The sequence below is a fragment of the Melanostigma gelatinosum genome (genome assembly GCF_949748355.1).
Source record: "Melanostigma gelatinosum genome assembly, chromosome: 10".
NCBI classification, from domain to species: Eukaryota; Metazoa; Chordata; class Actinopteri; order Perciformes; family Zoarcidae; genus Melanostigma; species Melanostigma gelatinosum.
In genome coordinates this window covers 15,147,985-15,169,595 of record NC_136643.1, presented here as the reverse complement: position 1 = coordinate 15,169,595, position 21,611 = coordinate 15,147,985, and the positions used below count along the sequence as shown (strand labels likewise).

Below are 21,611 nucleotides of genomic sequence, written 5' to 3'. Positions count from 1 at the left end.
GTTGGTTTGCATCGTTAGTGCAGACACTAACCAAGCAGCGGCAGAGATTCAACCAAACAGGCCAAATCACTGTATTGTGTTAACCACACACCGGAAAATTCTATCACGCCTGAGCCATACATGGAATATCACGAAAATAAGCAGAGGGCAAGCGGGGCTTTTCAGACAGCTGGAATTACCCTAAAAGAGATTGGTGTCTTTTTCCTTCATCTGCCTGGATCCTTTTCAGGGTGCTTCAAATTCTGGAACCATGCTGGTTATTCTCCGCTACCACCCCTTCCCAGAGCAGGGATTACTGTCACTTGAGGAAGGGGGGGGGGGGATACGTCACTTCACATTTAGGCAGAAACTCCACGTTTAGTTTCGCTCGATAAAAGCAGACTGAAGAGTTGAATAGTTCATTTTAAACGGTTATTACACGATTATCACAGAGAGATGTTCAAGAATGAAACGGCTTGGAAAGACTTTGAATCCTACTTTCCCCACAGTTCCAAGTTACAGGTTCTAAGTTATGTCAGGAAATGCATACAAAACACATTTTTCTCATCCAGTTGAGTCTAAAACCTGTAGGATGATTTCTGCTGGCCACACTACAGAATGCTCCCTTTCATTACGTTTAGAAATAGTTCAACATTACAAACCTAAACTGGCTCTTCATCAGGTAAAGGTACTCGCATGGATGTGGCTGCATCCAATGGATCAGTGCACATCCCTAAAATAGAAATAAATACGGGACTACAGTATAGTAATACCATGCACAAATAAATTCTTATAAAATAATTGTGTTTTAGAAAATATTTTCAGACGACTGATTAAAAATGACCTGACTTGCATGTATAAAAATAGCAACTACAGTGTCTGTGCCTCGTTTCTGTGTGAAGGGAACCCTCACTACCTACAGAATTAAGAGACGGCTGTGAATACTGTAGAGCTCTGTAACTGTGAAAGCGGAGGCAATCAATAGGTTAATTAAGAGATGAATTAAGTGTAACTGTGAGAGACAACTCCCACAAGGTCAGGCCAATGAAGAGACAAGCCTTTCATATATAGTTTGAATACACGCGTCAAAGAGATTCTTAATACCTTGGATTGATGCAACAGTCAGTCGGCACCAAGCAAGCCTCAATTCAACCTCAGGACAGACGGTCGTATTATAAAAAACATCAGAGAGCTGAATGAAAGAGATCATCTAGTAGACAATGCATAGCAGGTGAAGATTACATCTGACACTTAGCAGAGGTTCCTCTGAGAGGGAAAACTGAAATTCCTCCATCATGGCACCAATTCCTCATCAGTCTTCTGCATAACAAACCGGAAAAACTGAAACCCTGGAACATCACATCCGATCCACAATCTGCACAATCCACTGAGCCAAAGCCCAAACCAACCAGGGCTCCAGTTTCATGCACCTACTCCCAGTAAACCAAGCCAGTACACACACACCAGTATCATTTACGTCTCCACTGAGCGAGCGCGACACTTCCCCTAAGATCTGAATTCCAGATCAGTTGTGGGCCAGCAATCAGAAATGTATGCGTCTGTAATTGTGTGGGCACGTTCTAAACCAACTGTTTCAATATTTAGTTTCCTAATTAAAGCATGTTAAGATGCTGGGACTGTAAGACAATATCAGAAATCTCAAATTAATGTCAGAGCAGTTTAAGAGGCAGAGGAACAGCTGTTGGAGCAGCAAACTGGGCATCGGCTGAGACAGATCAGGTACACCTCACAAGCACCCGCACATATTTATCAGGCACAATAACAGATGGGACACAATCTTGTGGAAACATTAATATCCAAGGTATGTTAATTAAGTGTAAGTAAATGTGCCACCCTGCCTATATAAACAGCAGCTTGCTAATATTGGAGCAGACACACTCATCTACATAATCATTGTGATGTCAGTGTATGTGTGTGTTGGAGAGATCAAGACAGCGAGAGCACAGTAACAATGAGGGATGTCATTAAGATGCGGTGCATAAGCATCAATAGGAACATAATTAATATGTAGATCCTGGTGTGCCAAATTCAAGTCACATGTAATCCCAACGTGAAAAATGCAAAGGTAGCAACAAACTGAAGAACTTAAACGAGGAGGAGGTCGGATACCAAAAGGTTAGGACAAGCACCTGTGATTTAACATTGCAGTTTGAGCGTATTCAGAATATGCTCAAACCATCTCCAGATACATATATAGATACTACTTTTAAGGTTATATCAAGAAAAATAACAAAACACTGCCCATTATAATTTTTAGTCGCCCAAGGTGACATTTTCAATCTACGATCACATATGATAAAGAAAAGCAGCTCACGTACAGCATCAGACGCTCGAACCAACCGAACATTGAAATCTCCAGTGAAACAATGAATCAATCATCAAATGATCTGCCAATTCATTTTCAGGCAATTGAATAAAGGATTCATCAGCTAATTGTTTTTGCATTTCAGTCTACCTATACCGTGACGGATGAATATATCCATATCACCCTCTCCTAATTAAGGCTGAAACTAATGACTATTCTCATTTTCTTTTAATCTCTCAATTATTCCTTCAATTTGTTTGATTTATTACAGTCCAACTCACAGTCCGACTCTAATTGCCTCCATCAAGGAGGTTATGCTTTTAGTTTGCAGGATTACAGAAAAAAATCTAGCCTGATTTTCATGAAACTTGGCTGAAGGATGTAGCATGGGCCAAGGAGGAGCGTATATCGGGGTGGATTCACATATTATGTTTCACTTCCGTTAACATTGCGAGCTAGGGCATGTGAAGTAGAAGAGAACTGGGAGCTTGTGTGGTGTTTTTAAGAGAGTCTTTCCAGAGCTGCAGCAGGCAGGTCTCTTGAGGAAAGTGGTGGTTGTTGGATTTCTTCTGTCGCATGTTTGCTTCCCCATAATCTCCACCAGTAATAAATAATGACAGCTGCACATGCTGCTTTACTGGTGAGGCCAATCAATTGGCCTCCTGGAGATTAGCCTTAAACTGCTTATCCACCAGTGCCGCAAATGCAGAGGCCCTCTGCCCTATGATGTAGTCCAGTGACTGTACAGATGACCTTACATTCAAAACATTGTCAAATAAAGTCAAATGTCCTCCCAAACATAAGAAAACATGTAGTCTATTTCTTTTGAATATAGGAGGTTGAAAGATGTCAAATTAGACCAAACATAGGCTCATGTTTTTCTTTAAAAAATATTTAGTCGACAGCTGCAGAAAGGGTTTTACGTCTTTTATTGTTATAGCAATGAACCGCTTAATTATCACTTGGCCAGTGTGAAGGTGTTCTGGGATTTCCCAGTCAGAATATAGTTGACGCAGATGTAGAGACAAGAGCCTCAGACCAAGGCTGCACTTCCTGTGGACGAGGATTAAGGTCAACAACTAAGAAAGCACTCTCCGTTTGAAAAAAGCACCCGTGATGCCGCTGCTATAACCAGAGCACAGCGAATTAAAAATAGGTGGTCATTAGATCTTAAAAATAAACCGTCTTTAGTGTCTCTGGCCACGCTGGATGAGACAGCAACACGCTTTAAATGAGTGTGTTTTTTTGGATAACACGCACACACACAGCCGCCTTATTGATATTGTTGCTGATGATTTTGTTATTTTTAAATGCAAACACCAGCATGCTAACAATGATGCTAATATGCTTATGTTTAGCAGGTCCAATGTTTACCATGGTCACCATTCATTAAACACAGTTTTACTGATTTATTTTACCAAATTGCTGACAGTTAGCTAGCTCTAGCTAACTCCACAGCTAGCTCCACTAGCACCGGACCGATCGGTAATGTGCATGTGTAAGCTCTCAGCAGGGATGAGAAAGAAGCGAGATAACCCACTCAGAAGCTAACGATGGATGTGATATTGGATCGGTGCATAGACTCGTACGCTTGCCGATAGACAATCAAGAATCCAGGCTGTATCGGAGCAAAATCTAAAAATCTCTAAATACAAGTAACCAAAATGTACCAAATTTCATGGCAAGACATCCAGTGGAAAGAGATGCGTCAACCTCAGGGTGGCGCTAGAGGAAAAGTCAGGGGATCACCAAAGTTAGCAGGAATCATCCTCTCATGAATATCGGTTTTACATTTAATGGCAAACCATTCAATACAAAAAGAAATGTTTCACTATATGTATTGCTTTAGATTTCCTCTGTTTGGGTTATCACTAACAAAGAATGTGTGAATCTGAGCAGTTGTACCACTGATAAGAAGCTTGGTAGTAAGACACCTGCAATGAGAAGTATGCGACTGGGTTTCAGAAACACTCTGAGACACTAACCTGAGCGGTTTGGACCAGGAGTCAAGTCCCTTTGATAACATTCACTGCAGCCTCATACTGCCCACTTTAACGCAGCACAGTTCAAACCTTCAGCCCTCTGCGTGAACCTGCCCGTGGCGGGAGCATTAGCACTTGTTCTCCACAGCGTGACAAATGTGGACGCGCAGTCCTGAGGTGAAATCTCACATTTAAAACGTTGCCGGTGGAGAACTCGGGCACAAACACACGCTGGCAAACACATGCGAGAGCAAAGGCACAGCCTGTGTGAAGGCAGCTGTTGCTCCATGTCTGCAGGCCACCAGGTCCAGCAGGAATTTCAGGCCTCTGCGAATGACTACAGAATACCAATCCCTCTCAACAGAGCAAGACCAGTTACCATGGCAACATAAGGAAAATTGTGATTCCTAATCTCTTTGGAAGAGTCTTCTGGAGCCGAAAGGAAGCACGCGGTTGAGGTTGAATAGTGAGTAATTATCTTTTTATTTGAACCTATGGTGTAACGTGTGTGTTACTTTTCGAGGTTCAGCGTTCAGCTCCATGCCTCCATGCTATATTGTTGTAATTACTGTGACCATAACCATCGTTTTTGGAAGCTGAAATACATAGGGGTGCAAATACCACGCCCTGTTCATCGTGGCTTCTCAAGCACACCCAAAACCATCTCTATGTGCTATGAAATTAGTGTGACTTTAAACCAACAAGCAAGGATGTGACCACTACGACACACACACACACACACACACACCTGGCTCTGGATATGGGAACACTGGACTCTTGGGTTTAAGGGTTCTTAGAGACAGAAACAACCCAACTCTGACTAATTTAACAACACATAAACAATAGATGAGAAGGGAACACGGGTGTTTCTGCGAGTAAGAGGTTTAAGGCACAAGAGGTTCTGTCTGAAGTGTTTTGGGTTTGAATGCAGGCCTGGGGTTTGTCTCACCAAGTGAGGTCAGTATCAAACGCTGGTCGCCACCCTGGCTTTCAGTCGCACAATGCTGGCTCACTATCTAACCAGGGAAAACCTACAGTATGCAGCAACATGGCTACCCTGCTCCAGAGAAGGTTTAGTTCATGTTTTATATCCTTCATTTGCTGCTATAATAACCTAACTTCACTGCAAGTTTTGTTTCACATTGATCTGTTTATGCTGCATGTGTGATTGGTTGTGTGTTTTATCATCAACAAAAGGACAGTGAGGGTCTAACAGGGTCACAATACTGCAAAACTCATTGCACAATCATACTATTTGTTACTCTGCATTCACACTTTGGCTCTCCCACTAATAATGTTATCTAAACCACATGGTTTACATTTGACTCGTATAATAAAGTGTAATTTCACGAACCAAATATATGCATATTAGACAGTAGGGAAGAATTTAGTCTGTTTAAAAGGAGGTCAACTGAGCACATGTCAGTGGGCACCCGGCCAACATTTCTATGTAATGAATTTAAATGAAATAAAGCAAGAGAGTCACACTAAAACCACAAGACCTGCATCTCCAGCAAAAACAAGATGATCAGACAACCAATCCCTTTCTCTTGCATGAGAGAACATGCATGTAGACACAAATACATTTAATATCATCATCTTTAACTGTCAGGTGAGCTGCAGCACGTGGATCGAACTGAAGATGTGTCGGCTGTACCTAAACGGTTGAACCTGTTATTCAACTTCTGCGGCTCACAGAGACACAAAACCAGCAAGAATCCACAAGAACAACAACCTGCAAGAGCGAGCTCCTCTGCAAAGCCCTTGCAATGACAGCTGATGTTGAGAGACTCCAGAGACCTTAAATGCCCAGAACAGTCCAACCCCCACTGGTTGTGTGAAAGCAGACGTTCCCTGGGACACATCTTTTGACATCAATTAAGGGGCATTCCCACACTGGACCCATTGACAAAGCTTTGATTCCTTTAGCGTTGGACCTCCGTGCGTCACCTTTTCAATAGAGACAACCAGAGGAAAGCTAGACAGTTGGGATGCCCGGACTAAAGCCCAAAAAGAAGCCCAAACATGCCTGAGGAGAGGAGGAAACCGGAACCAGGACAGATGAAAGCCTCTGGTTTGCTACTCTCCGTGGTAGCTTATGTAACAGTTCCCACTTTAGTAAGGAGGGGGAAAAGGGGCGATTGTTGGCGGGTCAATACCTATCCAGCAGGCATATGTGCAGCTGGAGCTACTGGTTTGAGATTTCGCTCTCTTCCTCACTCACGGACACACACACACACTCCCTCCCTCAGTCTTGGCTTCATTCATTCGCTCTCTCTCCCTCCCACACATCCTCTCTATCTACCCAAGAGACCCCAAATTCAATTACTTCCAGGCAGCAGTGGGAGGCAGACTCTGCTGCACAAGTACAGCTGAAAGGAATTCTGATACGCAACATGTCAAGCAAATGCATCATGGGAACGACTTCACTGCAGGCAGAGCTACAGCACTGACCGAGAACAGAGCCGGGGCGAAAGGCAGCGATTTGCTTTTTAATTACCACTGAGGCATGGCAGAAAATAACAGCAGCATATGTGGTGCTGATAACTGATAAGAACATTTCAGGAGGTGCGAGCAGGGAAGGAGAAGCCAGAGCACCTGGAGTAAAATAATGCACCACAGGACAAGAATAATCCCACGATATCACACCGCTAGTCGGGTCTTACGTGTTAATTATCCCTCTGAATCTCAATGAGAAATTCATAATTCATTGAAGAGCGGCAGTGCTGCCGTGAAGCTGCGGTGAAGCTGAGGCAAAACGGGTCCCACGAGGGGTTCACCCTTTATTCAAGACCAGGAGGACATCACACAGAGAGCGAGAGAGAGTGTGGAGGCTAGTTATGGAGCAGCACTGCTGCCACACCCATCATGTACTGGGATGCCTACCGAGCCTGCTGCTAAGTCGGTGGGATGCAGTGGCACAGTTCAAGAGCTTAACGAAAGGATCAGAACGCAGTCATGAAAGGCTGACATTCAATGGAATTATGCATGTGCATAAAAAGTCAAAAAGGATCCACCTTCATGTGTCTACAAAGAGATCACAGGTCGTGTTTGCATACGCCTCATCCTTCCTTTGTGCGTTGACCAAACGGTCACACGGGCAGAGTCGACTTCACTGCTGTCTGAACCAGACAAACATCCATCCATCTTGGTTACCATAGGAACAAGACTTATTGTAAAAAGGCATCACTTTTCCCAACGCACCTGTGCACAGTATAGAAAGCAGTGCGGCATAATGGTGTCAGACAGAAGCTGACAGTAGTGACAGCTTTAATCAGTAGTCCCTTCCAAGAAACGGCACGGACGATGCAGAGTAAATTGCTTCCTCTATGTAGGGTTGAACCACTTAAGCTGTGTTTACAATGAGACTTTTCGCTTGTGCTTTTTGTAAAATGGAGAGGAGACATGTGATGGAGGACTCAACCATTCAAACAATGATCAATTGCTCACACTCCCGCTATAGAAACCCCCCCCCATCCCCTCCCATGTTCTCCTCTTAAAAAGCCTTTATTTTGGTCGCAGCATCTCTCACAGGAAATATGTAACAAATATTTCTGAGAGGGAATCGCACCGTTTAGTGATGCACATTCCAACCAGATGCATGATGGGTATCTAATTTTAGCATTACTGTGAAGACTACCCAAACAATCTGGCAAAAACGGAAAAGAGAACATTCTTTAGGTCGATGGGAAACTGAGGCACTGTGCAGTCGGCCTGTCATAGCTGGGCGGTTGCTGGTTATTGTGAAAATAAAGACACTAAAGAGCAGAATAACACCAATCTGCAATCTTATTTGTGTACCAATTCATCTCTAAAACACAAATATGTTAATATACCCTCGGTTTAGATACAAACTTGCAGTTCATCTTTATGACTCAAATGAAAGTGCTCGATTTCCATCATCCTCTCTCTAGCATGTTAGTATTCTTAACCATCAGCCACCACATAATTCCCTCTGCCGCTCCTCTCCTGTGTCTCTCATCCTTCACCCAATTACATTTCAGGATGCGAGGGAGGAAGATGGCGCGTGGGGAAAACAACCGTATTCCGCTGCTGGATTTCAATTTCATACCACGAGAGAAAGGCAACCAAGGGTTGAGAGTTCATGTTAGGAAAGTATGAGAATACTTTGCAGTGCAAGAATGACGCAAGGCACACGAATGCCACACTCGCATTGCTGAACACTTTTCATATTTTCCAGCCTCAATGTGAATCATTCACCAGAGGAAAATCAAAAAAAAAAAAAGAAAGCTTTCATCTATGCGCTGCATGTGTGAGCCTCCAAAAACCACCACAGGACTGAATCTATAGCACACACACATCCTCCATTTTCATTTTTTTTATAGTGACACCAAGCACATGACCCCCCCCCCCAAAAAAAATCCTTGCCACCCCAAAACACAATGGCATCTTTCAAACTGGGTTAATCAGCACTGCAACCAAGACGACCTAATAATCCCTCAAACCTTATTGTCAGTCATATTTTAAGTAATATTTGAATATGAAAAAGGAACCTGCGCACGCACACACACACACAGCGATGTAGGCTGTGTCTCCTGAATATGTTCGTTATAATTGGTGTGCAGCAGCGTATCCCCATGCTAGTGTAAGTGCTCTGCATGTGTATACCCCCCACCCTTCCCATCAGCAGATATCAGTGGAAGACAGAAGTCTGCAGCATGGCAACCGACTCAGACGCTCCTCGTCCACCTCTATATGTAGCCATGGCAACCCAGACATAGACCAGCATGCTTCCATGCTCCATGTGGCCTTTTCGAACACGGACTCGCGCAGTGTTGAAATTCACGGCGATGTCACAGAGAGGATCCACGCCACCAACTCAGAGGGAGGATATATATTCACGCACAGCTCAAAGGTCGGGGCAGTCTGCAGAGGGAGGGGTGATAAATGACAAATAATTGCTTCCCATAACAGAGAACAGCAGCAGCTTAAAGTGGGCTAATGCAATACTATTGGGATAGCAGTCTTAAAGAACAGAAACAAGAAGTGTTGCCATTTTAAGGCTCCCAAAAGAGAGCAAATGTAATCTGTTATCTTAACAGACAGCAGCGGCAAACATCAGATGTCTGGATGCCGTTAATTCCCACTATCCTCGCTGTATCAAGGTCCTCTTTCTGATTGTCTCCCCAGTCAGGCTGCAAACACTTTCAAGGTGACATGGGAGTTAAAAATCGGAGAGGCTCTATTTATCTGTACACCGCCTCTAACCATCTTTCATTCACAACTCCTCTGTAAGGACCAGATTACAAAGGAGGAAGGGGGGGGGGGATTTCCATGGTCACCATCTCCTCGCATCTTTCCACCAGCTTGCTCCTGCAGCTCCTTTCGAATTCCCTCTGCACAACAGATGCACACTTTATGAACCTCAAAATGGCCATGTGCATCAGGGGAACGCCACAGCAGAGTCAATCTAAATAGATCTCACTGTTACTTGTGCATGACTCATATTAGGGATCGGGGAGTGACGGTAATGGGTTTAGAGAACTCATTGACATGGTGTAAACTGTGGGAGAGGGTTGGGATTTGTTGCTTTGGGCTGCACAGCTTCTGTGCCATTTTCCCAAATACTCTAACAGCCAATCAAATCCAATTTGTAGTCATATTCCGCCAACGACAGCCCATCCAGAAATATTGGTGCCAAATCATCCTCTGCGCCCCGAATAATTCAACCACCACCTCTGTCAGCTCACCCCACTAAAGCGCCATGAGGCTGGGGAAGCAGAGCGTGTCCCCACGCAGCTCTGAGTTTAACAGGATTTAGCACACGGCTTCAAGAGTCGAGTCGAGACGGCCTTCCTCCCTCTGAGCTCTGCCTTCGTTACAGTCGACGTGTCGTGTGCGAAAATGGAACATGAGATACTGAGAACATTCGGTGGCCTGTAATGTGCACAAATGATATGTAGCTCAAATTTCAATTATGCTGACGCGTTTCTACTAATCAGTTCGTCATTTCAGCTCTGCAGCATCAGTATTTGCTCCTTTCTGTCTGCTACTTACTTTATGTTACTATAACTGACATTTAAAAAAAACGTAGTGCCGTGTAGATTCTTCAAAATGAATGTTGTAATTGCTTCCCCTCACAATGAATGGGTGACAGCATATGGGATGGCAACTGGTGGGATGATGGTACGCCCTCTGGACTGTAGTGAGCGTCTTGCTCTAAAGCATGCAGGTCCTTCCTAGCCTGGGTGGTCCCTGATGCCCTGTTAACATGCTTTAGTTATGGGAATGGGGAAAATAATTAAAAACAAATCTCCCCAAGGATCAAATTGCTGTTAGCCCAAAATAGGTTGAATATCCCAAGCAGAGGGGATTTTCTCTCATATCTCACTCGGTGCACGCTTCTGTATCTACTCTGCTGTGACAAATGTTGGGAACGTTCGTGATAAGCTGTGGATCCGGCCGTGGGGATGATACATTGAGATTACGGACAGCGTGGTCAGCTTCTCAGTGAGATGAATTTCACCCCGTCACATGAACGCAGATACGATTGTGACTCAGCGGGTCGACCTCAGACACGCTTCCTGCCAGGATGTGGATGGGGCTTTACACTGCATAGGTATTTAAGAAGCTCCTATAATGTAATGCAGGCTTCAATGTGTTCTATCGGTAGACAGATCAGCGTGTTATATGGTATAATGATGGATTATCAGAGGGCGATATCCAACTGAGTACATACAAAACATCTTTAATCCACTGATTTGTAATCTGAAGTCACTGATCAAGAGCTGATGCTGCAACACCCCGACATTCAGCTCTGATGCGCCCAACCTACTACATGCTTTGATCAGAAAACAAAACTGAGAGCAGCTTTTGCTCTAACGATGTACAATGTCTTGTGACTTAACTGTGGCTGTGAGACTGAGAGTGTACAGCCATGCCGGCGGCTCTGTGAGGCTGTGAACAGCGGCACTTTGGGCTGAAAGCTGTGCTAAAAAGGTTCAACGTGACAATGCGGATGTACATACTGATGTTCCGCAGGTCATAACCATCCTGGTTTAACGTGGCGACACGAAACCTAAAACACAAATGAGGCTCATGAGAATTTCATGAGTTTTGCAAGTATTTACTCGTAAAAAGTATTAAAATGTTGACGTGATGATGCCGCTAGATGAATACAAAGGTTTGAGCCAATCCATAAAGATGTTAGTTAATTTGAAGTTGTTGCATATTTTCCTGGATAAGTGATAATCTTGGCACAAGATGAAAAGTCAAGGGATCAGAAAGTAATTCAGATTCAACCTCACGGAACCATGAGTGTTCATGGTAATCCATCTAACAGTTCCATGTAACCAAGTGGTGGATCAGCCTAGCTCGGCTGAAAATGTGTTTAACTCGTGCTTGTGTATTTATTTGCGGTAGACTTAAATCAGAAATTAAGAAAGCCAAAGTAATATATTGTAATTTAATGAGACTGAGCCGGGTATAAAAAAAGCAAATGAAAATGCCAAGAGATGAAGAGTCTGTAACTAATGGATTCAATATGTCTCTCTGCACTGCAGCCTCTTAAAAAGAGGCTGCACCGTGACTGTAATGGACAAAGCGATGGCTGGAGAGGACAAACTGCAGTCCTCAGTGGCTCATTATAGTTAGAGAGGAGGAACAGAAGTAGTAGTGCAGACAGAGACAGAGAGAGACAGAGACAGAGACAGAGAGAGAGAGAGAGAGAGAGAGAGAGAGAGAGAGAGAGAGAGAGAGAGAGCGAGAGAGAGAGAGAGAGGTCTGAATTTCCAATGGAGAACGCCTGTGTTGTAATGTCAGTATTAATGGAAAGTGGAACATTACATGTTAAGGTTGTATTCATTAGTATTCCAGCCATAAGGTCCGGCTAATGGAGCCTGACTGTTTCTTTCATTCACAGGAATGAGCATGACTCTCTTCTCTCTGCCCTCACCATCCCATCCCCCACCTCCTAACCCCTAAAAATCCATGCTACAATCACACTCCTCGCAGGCAACTTCTGCCAAACCTCTCACCAGCCATCAGTAAACACAAGCGTCAAAACATAAGCACAGACAGAGTAAGTGTATGTTCGCCCGAAGGATCGCAAGACCAGACTGAGGGCTACAGTTCCCTGTGCTCCACTGAACTCTGCGCGAGCAAGCTGTCCATTTTAATTTAAAAATAATAATTCCATAAAAACACACAATGAAAAAGTTAAACCAACCAATATCACGGCTAACGTGGACTTATTAGTCAATGCCAGTCGACCGTGTTGTCCAGGTTTGTGCAGCCAGACATCATCAGCATCAACACTAGTGTGTTCACAGCCAGAGTGCTAAGTAGGCCACAGTACGGTATGTGACCCATGAGGTGGCTCGGTGGCTCACTGGCCCCTTTTTGTTTCTCAACCATCCGATATTCTGCCCGCTGAGGTGGAAACTTACCCCTCTGAACGAGAGGAGCAGGAACCGAAGCCTTCGGTATCAGTTACAGGGTGAGGTTAGCCGCTTTATGTTTTCTTAAAGAGACGCATAAAAAAAGCCTACCCTGAGTCAAACCGACTATGAAATCACCTAAAGCAAACTTGCCTCTTCTCGAACAATACCGTATGTTCCTGCTGCGAAATAAAGGACTGGATAATTGCTTGACAAATGTGGTTTGTAGACCATGAAGTTATCTCACTTCACTGCTGCAGGGGAGAGATTATTATCAGCAGGATCTGAGCTAATTTGACGTATGTTTTTCTGTGTCCTCCAAAAACATCTGAGATTTTTCTGGGATGTAGCTGATGTAAAGGAAAAGAAGAAGTTACTGGTAAAGTTGAGCGACTCACTCCCAGCATCCAAACATCCTCGCCAGCGCAAATTGTTGTGAGGAATCGAGCGGCTCAAAAGGGACTTATCTTCCTCAACTCACCACGTATACCACATACCCCGCTTCTGTTATTAGAAGCAACACTGAGCTAAATGTAAAAGAAATCTCCTGTTTTTCATTGTTTTTGTTGAAAATATAACAGATCTTTCAACCCCCGAATGTTAGCTGATGACTGAAGAAAACGTACTCCTTGCACACCTCTAGGCAAAGACAATATCTCGCCTGCTGAGATTTTTATATCTCAAGTGCTGACTTGAGATGGAGGACATAATGTGTGTTAAATTGAGCGTGAATAAAGCTTTCTGTTAGCGGGGGGGGGGGGGGGGGCTTTTTGTTGTCGTCTCCCGAGCGATACTTCAGCTTGTTTTCTGCCCCGGCATGTCTGCTGCAGTAACAGCAGCTGCTTCAAGCTCACCATCGCCAACTATACACCATCAATGGGCAGCTATACGTCCACGAGAAGGCACAGTCGGTGGAAGAGCAAGGGCCACGTATGCATTACACCTGCTGTGCAACACTCGTCCAAACACTCAACGGGAATCTCACTGTAGTGCTTTTTTTATTCTAAGGGCAGGGATGTTGTTTCGTAATCTCTGTATCAAACTTCATGACAGTAGGTGGAAACAAGAAGATGCAGACCAAGCAAAAAGATAGATTAAATATTGAACAATGTAAAAAACAAAATGAAAAGCATTAATGTGAGTGTTCTATGGAGGATTGAGCGATCTTAAAACACCAAAACTCCATAAAAATCTACTGTATGCTAACAAAACTTTGAGGAGTAGAATTTCACTGCAGGTTTTCACAGATTACGAGCCCTTCATCACCCGCTCTGCCTCGTATAAGATGTAAGCATTACTGGCAGGATGATATTCAATTTTGAAAGGCCAGAATTGGTGAAGTGATCGTTCTAACCTGAGAAAATACAAAGAAGACGCAGCACATCTGCTCGTTGCCCTAAAAACGGTGTACTGAGTGAGAACATCAAGATTCTTGTCTTGTAAACCAAAAACAAACGAGGCTTTATTGCCTCAGTTAACCCAAAGTACACACGAAGCTATGTGGGTTAAATGAGGGCAATCAAACGGCACCTCACTGTGATAATCAACTAAGCCTTAAGTATTAAGTACAACACATGATACCACAAGAAAGATTAGCAGTCATGCACAGGCAGCTCCGCCGTCCGGTTTAGGAGCAACATTTACCCATACTGCCTTGGGAAACAGCCAGAATGACACATCCGCTCACCCTCAAACGTTCACTAACTGTCAGTGAAGCTCCGCGGTGTTAGTCCCGAGCCCCATTCATGTACACTCAACGGGTCCTCTGTGGCTGCCGCTGTCTCCCTCAATCACCACTTTTCACTTTCCTCTATCTACTCTTCTCTTCCAGGCAGGAAGGACTGTGATCACAGAGTTTGACTTCTTCTTCTATTCTAAGACTAGGAACAGTCTTTTTCACTAACTCCACCCGATGTTTCTGCCATTAAATCAAGGACTTTCCAAAACACCACAAGTTCAGAGAGTTGCTGGGGGAAGGCGTACCGACTACCTTGAAGCTTTCTCATCGCCGTCAAGGATAATGTCGCCATTTTTCGTTGCAACTCTTCTTCTTCTTCATTTTTTAAGCTACAGAAACCGTTCAACTATCAAAATGTTCAGCGCCGTCAGCTCATCTCTGCTATGACTTTTTCTATTTCTAACCTTGAAACTTTTTGAATTATTAAGCTTTTAGCAACTTTTTTTTGAATGGGTTTCTATGGAGAAGATTTTCAAATCCTCTTAAACTTCTTCAACTTTCAAATTCTTCAACTTCCTCATACTTTCAGCTACAGACACCATTTCAACTTTGCTATTCATGCTACTAAAAGTAGTAATACTACTACAGCTATTGGTACGACTGCTACTCGTACTACTACTTATTCTACTGCCATTACTATTACTACTACTACTACTACTGTGAAATTAAATACTACGACCAATACTACAGCTATTACTATGACGACTGATACTACGTCTTCTACTACTTCTTCTAATTACTAATACTTCTCCTACTAATAATACTTCTACGACAACTACTAGTACTTATTCTAATGCTACTAATACTTCTACTAATAATACTTCTACTACAACTTATACTACTACAAATATCACCACTGATGAATTTTTTTAAGCAACAGAAACTGTTCAAATATCAAAATGTTCAGCTCTTTCAGGAGAGGTGTGATATGACTTTTCATATTTGTATTCTTTAAACTTTTTGAATTATTAAGCTTTTTGCAATTTGTTTTTGAATTGGATATCTATTTTCAGCAATGTTTTGCGATTCATTTCAGTTTTCAGCATTCCAACGCATTTTCAGCAGGAAATGCTTTTTCTAGTTCTATATCTTCTTTCCATGAAGCACAACAAAACAACAAAATGCACTAATGAACGATAATGATATAATTATGATATAGAATATCTACAGTCTTGCCATTTAAGAAAGTGAAGAATAAAACATAATCTGAATGATTTATAAATTAAAGTTGAATTTAGAATGATAATCTGCAAATGATGTGCTTCATGTCCAAACAGTCAGTTTGTAGAGTTAATATATCAGCATGCAATATCACGTTCACAATTCGTATCTCATTTTCACTCAACTTCAACATAATCTTGTGCAAACAGCTTCGACACAAATGTCTAAATGCAGATCTCTGTGATGAGAAAGCTAATCCTCGAAATCATGAAATCGTGAATGGAATTCAAATAGCGGCTCAAAGTACCGCTGCCTCTTTTGTGTACCTGCCTGCTTTCATTGCACCATCTAAGAAAGCATTACGGTCATCAAGACACCGATGTGGGACAGCACTGTGAAATAAAATGGTGTCCGTGTTTCCCCAAAGATCATCCTGAGAGACTGTCAGGAGGACACGGTGGAAGAATAAAACATGTGGTGATAAACGGCAGCTGTAGAACAGCTTTGCGACAGTTTGGGAGATTAAGAAGCAGTGAAGATGTACAGGCACAATAAACTGGAGGAACCCTGACACACTGAAACGATTCCTCCAGTTTCATCCGTGCGTTAAACAACGTAACGTCATGCAGTTGCCATGCCAACCTGTTTCCAGAGACTGCAGCCTCTATGATGACAACGGGATATGCTTAATGGCTACTGTGCTATAATAAGGGAGACATTAGTATTCCTATCAAGATGTATGTCTGAGCGAGAAGGCTTTAACTACTCACCGAGACGTCGAAGAGCTCCTCTGTGTCGTCCAGCATGCGGACCCTGATGGTGACATGTCGTCCAGGGGGCATGGCCGGGGGTCTGTGCCCGGGGTCCAGTGTGCTGATGCCAAGAGTCGCCGGGGCTCCAAGACGCTGCCCTGGTCCAGAGGCCATTGGCTCTGGGTCTGGCTCGGCCATGCTGCACTGCGATGCTCACTGCCCAGCCTGCACAGAGACAAACACATGTACGTGCAGTCATTCGGTATGTACACAAAATAATGCAATTAAGGAGTTAGAGTAGTAGAAGTGGGAAGAAACCTCCTGGAGCATCAGTGGTGCAGGCAGCAGGTGAAATACAACAAGATGAGAGGACAGGCTGCACAACCTTCAGTGTCACACAGTAATTGCAAATACAGTATTTGCACTCGCCGCTAATGGCTGATAATTGTTGCCTGTGGGAGAAGCAATTACTGTTTCAAAAAAAAGAAGATCCAAGCGTATTCTTGATTTCAAAGCACAAATAAAGCAGCCCCAATTTGATGCGACACAGGAATCCCAGGGCCAAAGTGTAAAATCAAAGAGTCAATACACTGACGATTGATAGCGGAAGTCGTAACAAGCAACGGAACACAGACACACACCGAGTTGGGTTTTAATTGGTCTCAAGGGCATCGAGGCAAAAACGTGAAGACACGGCAAGAGATGTGAAACAAATGAGCAGTGAGTTTAAGTCATCAGAGAGCAACGGGTAAAAAAAAACTGCAACAGAGAACATTGCATAGACATAAAGTATTTAAATTCAGGCGTTACCACATGTGCATCCATGTTACTCTGCTTTCACAAGATACACAGCAAAGACTTGCATAGAGCGGTTAGCCTCACACGTTCCCTACCGGGGCTTCTTGAACCCAATACTTCTGCAGTTTACATTGAAAGGTTGTGGACGAGCTAAACTAGTTTGAAAAACTAGAAATTAGGAATTGGATGTAAAAACAAAGAATTCCCGTCACAAAGCCGTGAACCGCCGCCCTGCCACATCCAGCTGTGGAGGATCTCATCTGATGTTCAAATCAAAGAGGAGGTGCAGAGTCGGGAGCAACATGCCTCGTGGCTCTTTGTTTGTCCCGGGTGGGGGACTGCGCTCGGCCACAGTTGTGGAATCATCCGCTCTGGGTTGACACATGAGCAGGCTGCTATCCCCCCCCCCCCCCCCCCCCGAAGCCCTGCTGTCCTGCTTAATTTCTCTCTTCATTGCACATTCCAGCAGGCTGATGTCATTCCGAGACCTCACCAAGTGCTTCATCAGAGCGCCGAGGCCAGTGGCCAGTGGTGCAGCCGCAGCTGAGAGGTGAGTGACTGCTGCCAAGTTTAAGTGGAAAGCTGAATCAGGCATTTCAAAGAGGAAGTGGATAATGTAATCCAGCAGAGTGCATGGAGGAAAAAAGGGCCAAGAACAGAGGATACACTACATTCTGTCTGGTGATGGTCTGCCTGATTAGAAGAGGCTCACGAGACGTTCACAGTCAAACACTGCAGACTGCAGTCGGAGTGGAAGGCTGACCAGTAGGGCTGCGACTCACGATTATTTCAATTGCATTTTTTTTTTGACACATTTGAATATCATGTTGGTTAATTAAGATCCGTTCTTCCCTATGAACTCGTTTGGTTACTTATCAATGCTTAAAGCTAGAAATAAGGGATTCAAAAAGGATTCAACAAGCCAATTTGTTTTTAATAAAAATCGAATGAACCCCAACCATGAGGGCCAAAGTGTTAAGAGAGCACGTCCTCATCATTTGCACCTGTCCGTACACTCATCAGCAGACTATCACTCCCTCGGGCTGATGGAAACCACACCAAATGCTGCGTGAATGGAAACGGGCATATTTTTCAATTCCAGCCCAGTCATTTACGACATTTGATCCTCACACCGTCGACACTCGGTTCCTCTCGCCTTGATTATTGGCAAGTGTGTCAAGCAGAGTCTGTAAATGTGTGTTTGATATGACCTGTACATGCATGCCATGTTACCAGACACTCTTCAAACAAAGCCCCAGTGAAACAGAGCACAGGGAAAGAGTAGACGGTGATTATTTCAGCCAACAAGTATATATCCGCCCCTTCCCCAGGGATCGTTTATCAACCAGGCATGAGTCTAGGTCTGTGTGTTCCTCTGAATAGGTAAACTCAGGTCCAAACAAACACATAAAACTCTCACCGGTTAAGTTCTACAGCTGGCACCTTGCTCCAGGGGCCACAGTGTGACGTAAAGCACAGTCGCCCTGTGTGCAGTGCCAGGGGAGACATTTACCCTGAGTGTTTCCCACCCTGCCTTTGAACTTGTTTGCTTGAAATTCCCCACGAGTGTGTAACATGGAGCCGTGACTGCTGTCTCACAGAGGCTGGTAACAGTGGCTCCTGTGTGTGCAAAGGGGCCCCTCTGCGGTGCCGTCCAACACTTGCACAGCTGGAATCCTTTAGTGACAGCTGAATGGCCAGAGGCCTGGGACGACACAGCCAGCTGTCTACCTGAAGCTCCTCAACGCCCAAAAAAAAAAAAAAGAGCTTAATTTCCTCTGTGTTCTGTAACCGTCACAGATCCCTGGGTGTGGCTGGCATTGCACAAATCATAGAAGTCCCCACTGTATTATTGGCAGGGTTACATGCATTTACAAAGACTGACAACCAACAAGATACATGCATGTTGTAACCAGCGCTTGGCTGCCATCCAAGCCTCTCCTAAAAACAGCCCCAATGATAATTGAGAATTTTTTTTTTTTTTAAAGGGTGGAAGTCCAGCACTCAGAGAGGGTTTTATTTCTCCTCACTTCACACAGTCTGGTAGTGTGTTCACACAGCATTGATGTAATGTGGGTTAATAGAGCAGGCTGCTGTAATCAGGACTTCATCAGCCAGTACAGTAGATGTGGCAATATTAATGCACCACCCTCTGGAAACTAAAAGTGACAGATATGTAATGCACCGTTCCTGATCATTTCAATGTCACACATGAAGCAATGCCAGCTACACGAAACATGAGAGAACTGCGGCGTCTGCACGCATCCGCACAGCTGAGGTGTGCAAATGTAACACACACTGGAGGACAAATAGGACACTTAGTGGCTGCACATGGAGATTTAGAAAAGAAATGTATTTTTTTTTTTTTTGACATGCAGTGATAGTTATTCTCCTCCCTCGAGATCCTCAGGATCACCAAACAACACGGCAAAACATACTCCCAAGACTTAACCCTAATCTCATCAAACAAGTTGAATCACTTCCCTTTAAGAGCAGGGGGAGTGAGGACTGCACGATTCTTACCTCTTCTCTTGAAATGCGGGTTTATCCACACGTATTGTATTTCCCCCAGCTGAAAGGAGATCCCAGTTACATCCACGTCCAGCAACAGCGCCTACAACCAAACAAAACAAAAAAAAAAAAAAAAGCCCGGTTGAGTTTATTTTAGAAGCTGCTCGGACCGGAGAGGAGACTTTCTGCGGTCGCCATGGCGGACGACTAGAGTGAGTGCGCCGGGGTAAAGACGGGATTACATTGAACCGAGCGGCGGATCCACCCCCGGTGCCTTCCACTGAGACAATGAAGGAGGCGCAGCACCTCCACCGTCTCAGCAGCGGAACACAGAAGAACAGCGGCGCCATCTAGCGGTGTTTGACTGGAACAACCGTATTCAGATGTTAAATCGTAAACCGGTGGGTCCAGAGCTTTTTATGGCTCATGTGACCCCTGAAAATGGTTATGGCCTTAATTGTGAGGACAGGAGCAGTTCAATGACTGTGGTTTTCCCTGAGGTTGTTATTTGTTTTTAATTATTGCCTGGCAGTATAATGGTATGTTCTGTTTTGTTCCAGGCCTTCACCGAAGCTATATTCTGTTGATACACCGAGCCTGACACAATGACGGACCCACCGGGTAATCACTAGGATTTTAGAGGCTAATTACATTTTTCTCCATTAAACTGTTTATTTAATCATTCCTCTTGGCACCGTGGTGTAGTTCAGAATTCATTTAAGTTTCCCTTCAGTATAAACTTAAGGGATTGCACAGCCAAATCGGGAGCACATCGGCCCATCGCGGAGTCAAGGTAAGAAAAAAGAGGAAACGAGAGTGAGCATCAGACTGGCAAAAAAAAGAGGAAATATGATGAAAAGTATCTGTGTCTGGGCTTCACTTGGATTGGCAACGCAGATTCCCCAAAGCCACAGTGCGTGGTGTGCAGTGAGGTTCTGGCTAACAGTCTGAAGCTCTTATTTACGTCGCCACCTGAACACCAAGCATGCCAGTGCAAGTCAAAAGCCCCTTACATTCTTTATATCGAAATTGGAGGAGTTACAAAACAGCCAAAAACAACTGCACTCTCATTCTATGTGTGGTTAATTGTAAATGAAATGTGATGTCATATGCGTTCGTGAGGTGCATTTTTACCCACAATGTGGTCCAGAGCAGAGAGGACACAAAGCCTGTGACGCTTGTTGGTGTTCTACAATACCACCCAAGACATTGCACTTTATTTCCGGGTCCACTGGAGGGTGCTTTGGCTTACCATGACGCATGAGTGATAGGCAGCAGGACCACGAGCCTATACTACGTCTTTAAAAGTTCAAACACGTGATAACATGAGATAATAAAGAAATCAAGTTTTCTCTCTTCCTCTCATGCAAAACCATCTCAGATGTAGGGCCTATCCTCCTGAGCGTTCATTGATTTGCATACCCTGCTTCTCCTGTCCTTTTTTATGGATGGTGGCCTGGGGCTTTGGCTGGGACCGGTGCCTCCACATCGCCCACTCCTCCATAGCTGCGTTCAACGACGGGGATAAAAGACAAGCAGTGCGTTGGAAAGCTGGAACTGGTGTTTTTTTTCTTCATTGTCTCAGTTTCATGTCTGCTGCTCGCCCACCTTCTCACTGGCAGGAAGAGAAGTCTCCTACGCTTTGGTGGTGTGGGACTGAAGATGGAGAAAATCACAACACTCAGGGTCTTGGCAGCTTCAGAGGCCCCCCTGGAGGCACTGATCTGGAACTGAGCGTGAAAACGAGTGAGAGCTGCAGGAGGAAAGAGAAAACAGGCAAGAGACAATGCTGTTCTGGATTTGTTATGTAAGCAATTGAGATGGTGTGCCATGTTCTTGGTGATCTCAGTTATGTAATAACAAATTATTTCACAAGTCAACTTCCCACCTATCACTATAGGGTGAGAAAACACATCGAATAATCACATTCTTAGAGTACTATTCTATTATAGTATATTATATGTT

At 44.1% G+C, this 21,611-nt stretch overlaps 1 protein-coding gene across 5 annotated transcripts in view; it reads right to left on the bottom strand.

The window, feature by feature from the left end:
• LOC306783876 (FERM, ARHGEF and pleckstrin domain-containing protein 1) overlaps nt 1-19,751 on the bottom strand; it is a 47,178-nt gene extending 27,427 nt beyond the window's left edge. For all 5 annotated transcript variants that reach the window (XM_079277706.1, XM_079277707.1, XM_079277708.1 and 2 more), the window contains exons 1-2: nt 19,659-19,751; nt 16,356-16,562 (exon numbers count right to left, since the gene is read on the bottom strand). In XM_079277706.1, coding sequence (XP_079133832.1) covers nt 16,356-16,535 — 180 coding nt within the window. In that variant the 5' untranslated portion in view covers nt 16,536-16,562; nt 19,659-19,751. The remainder of the gene's footprint in view (nt 1-16,355; nt 16,563-19,658) is intronic.
• Nucleotides 19,752-21,611: the final 1,860 nt, after the last annotated feature.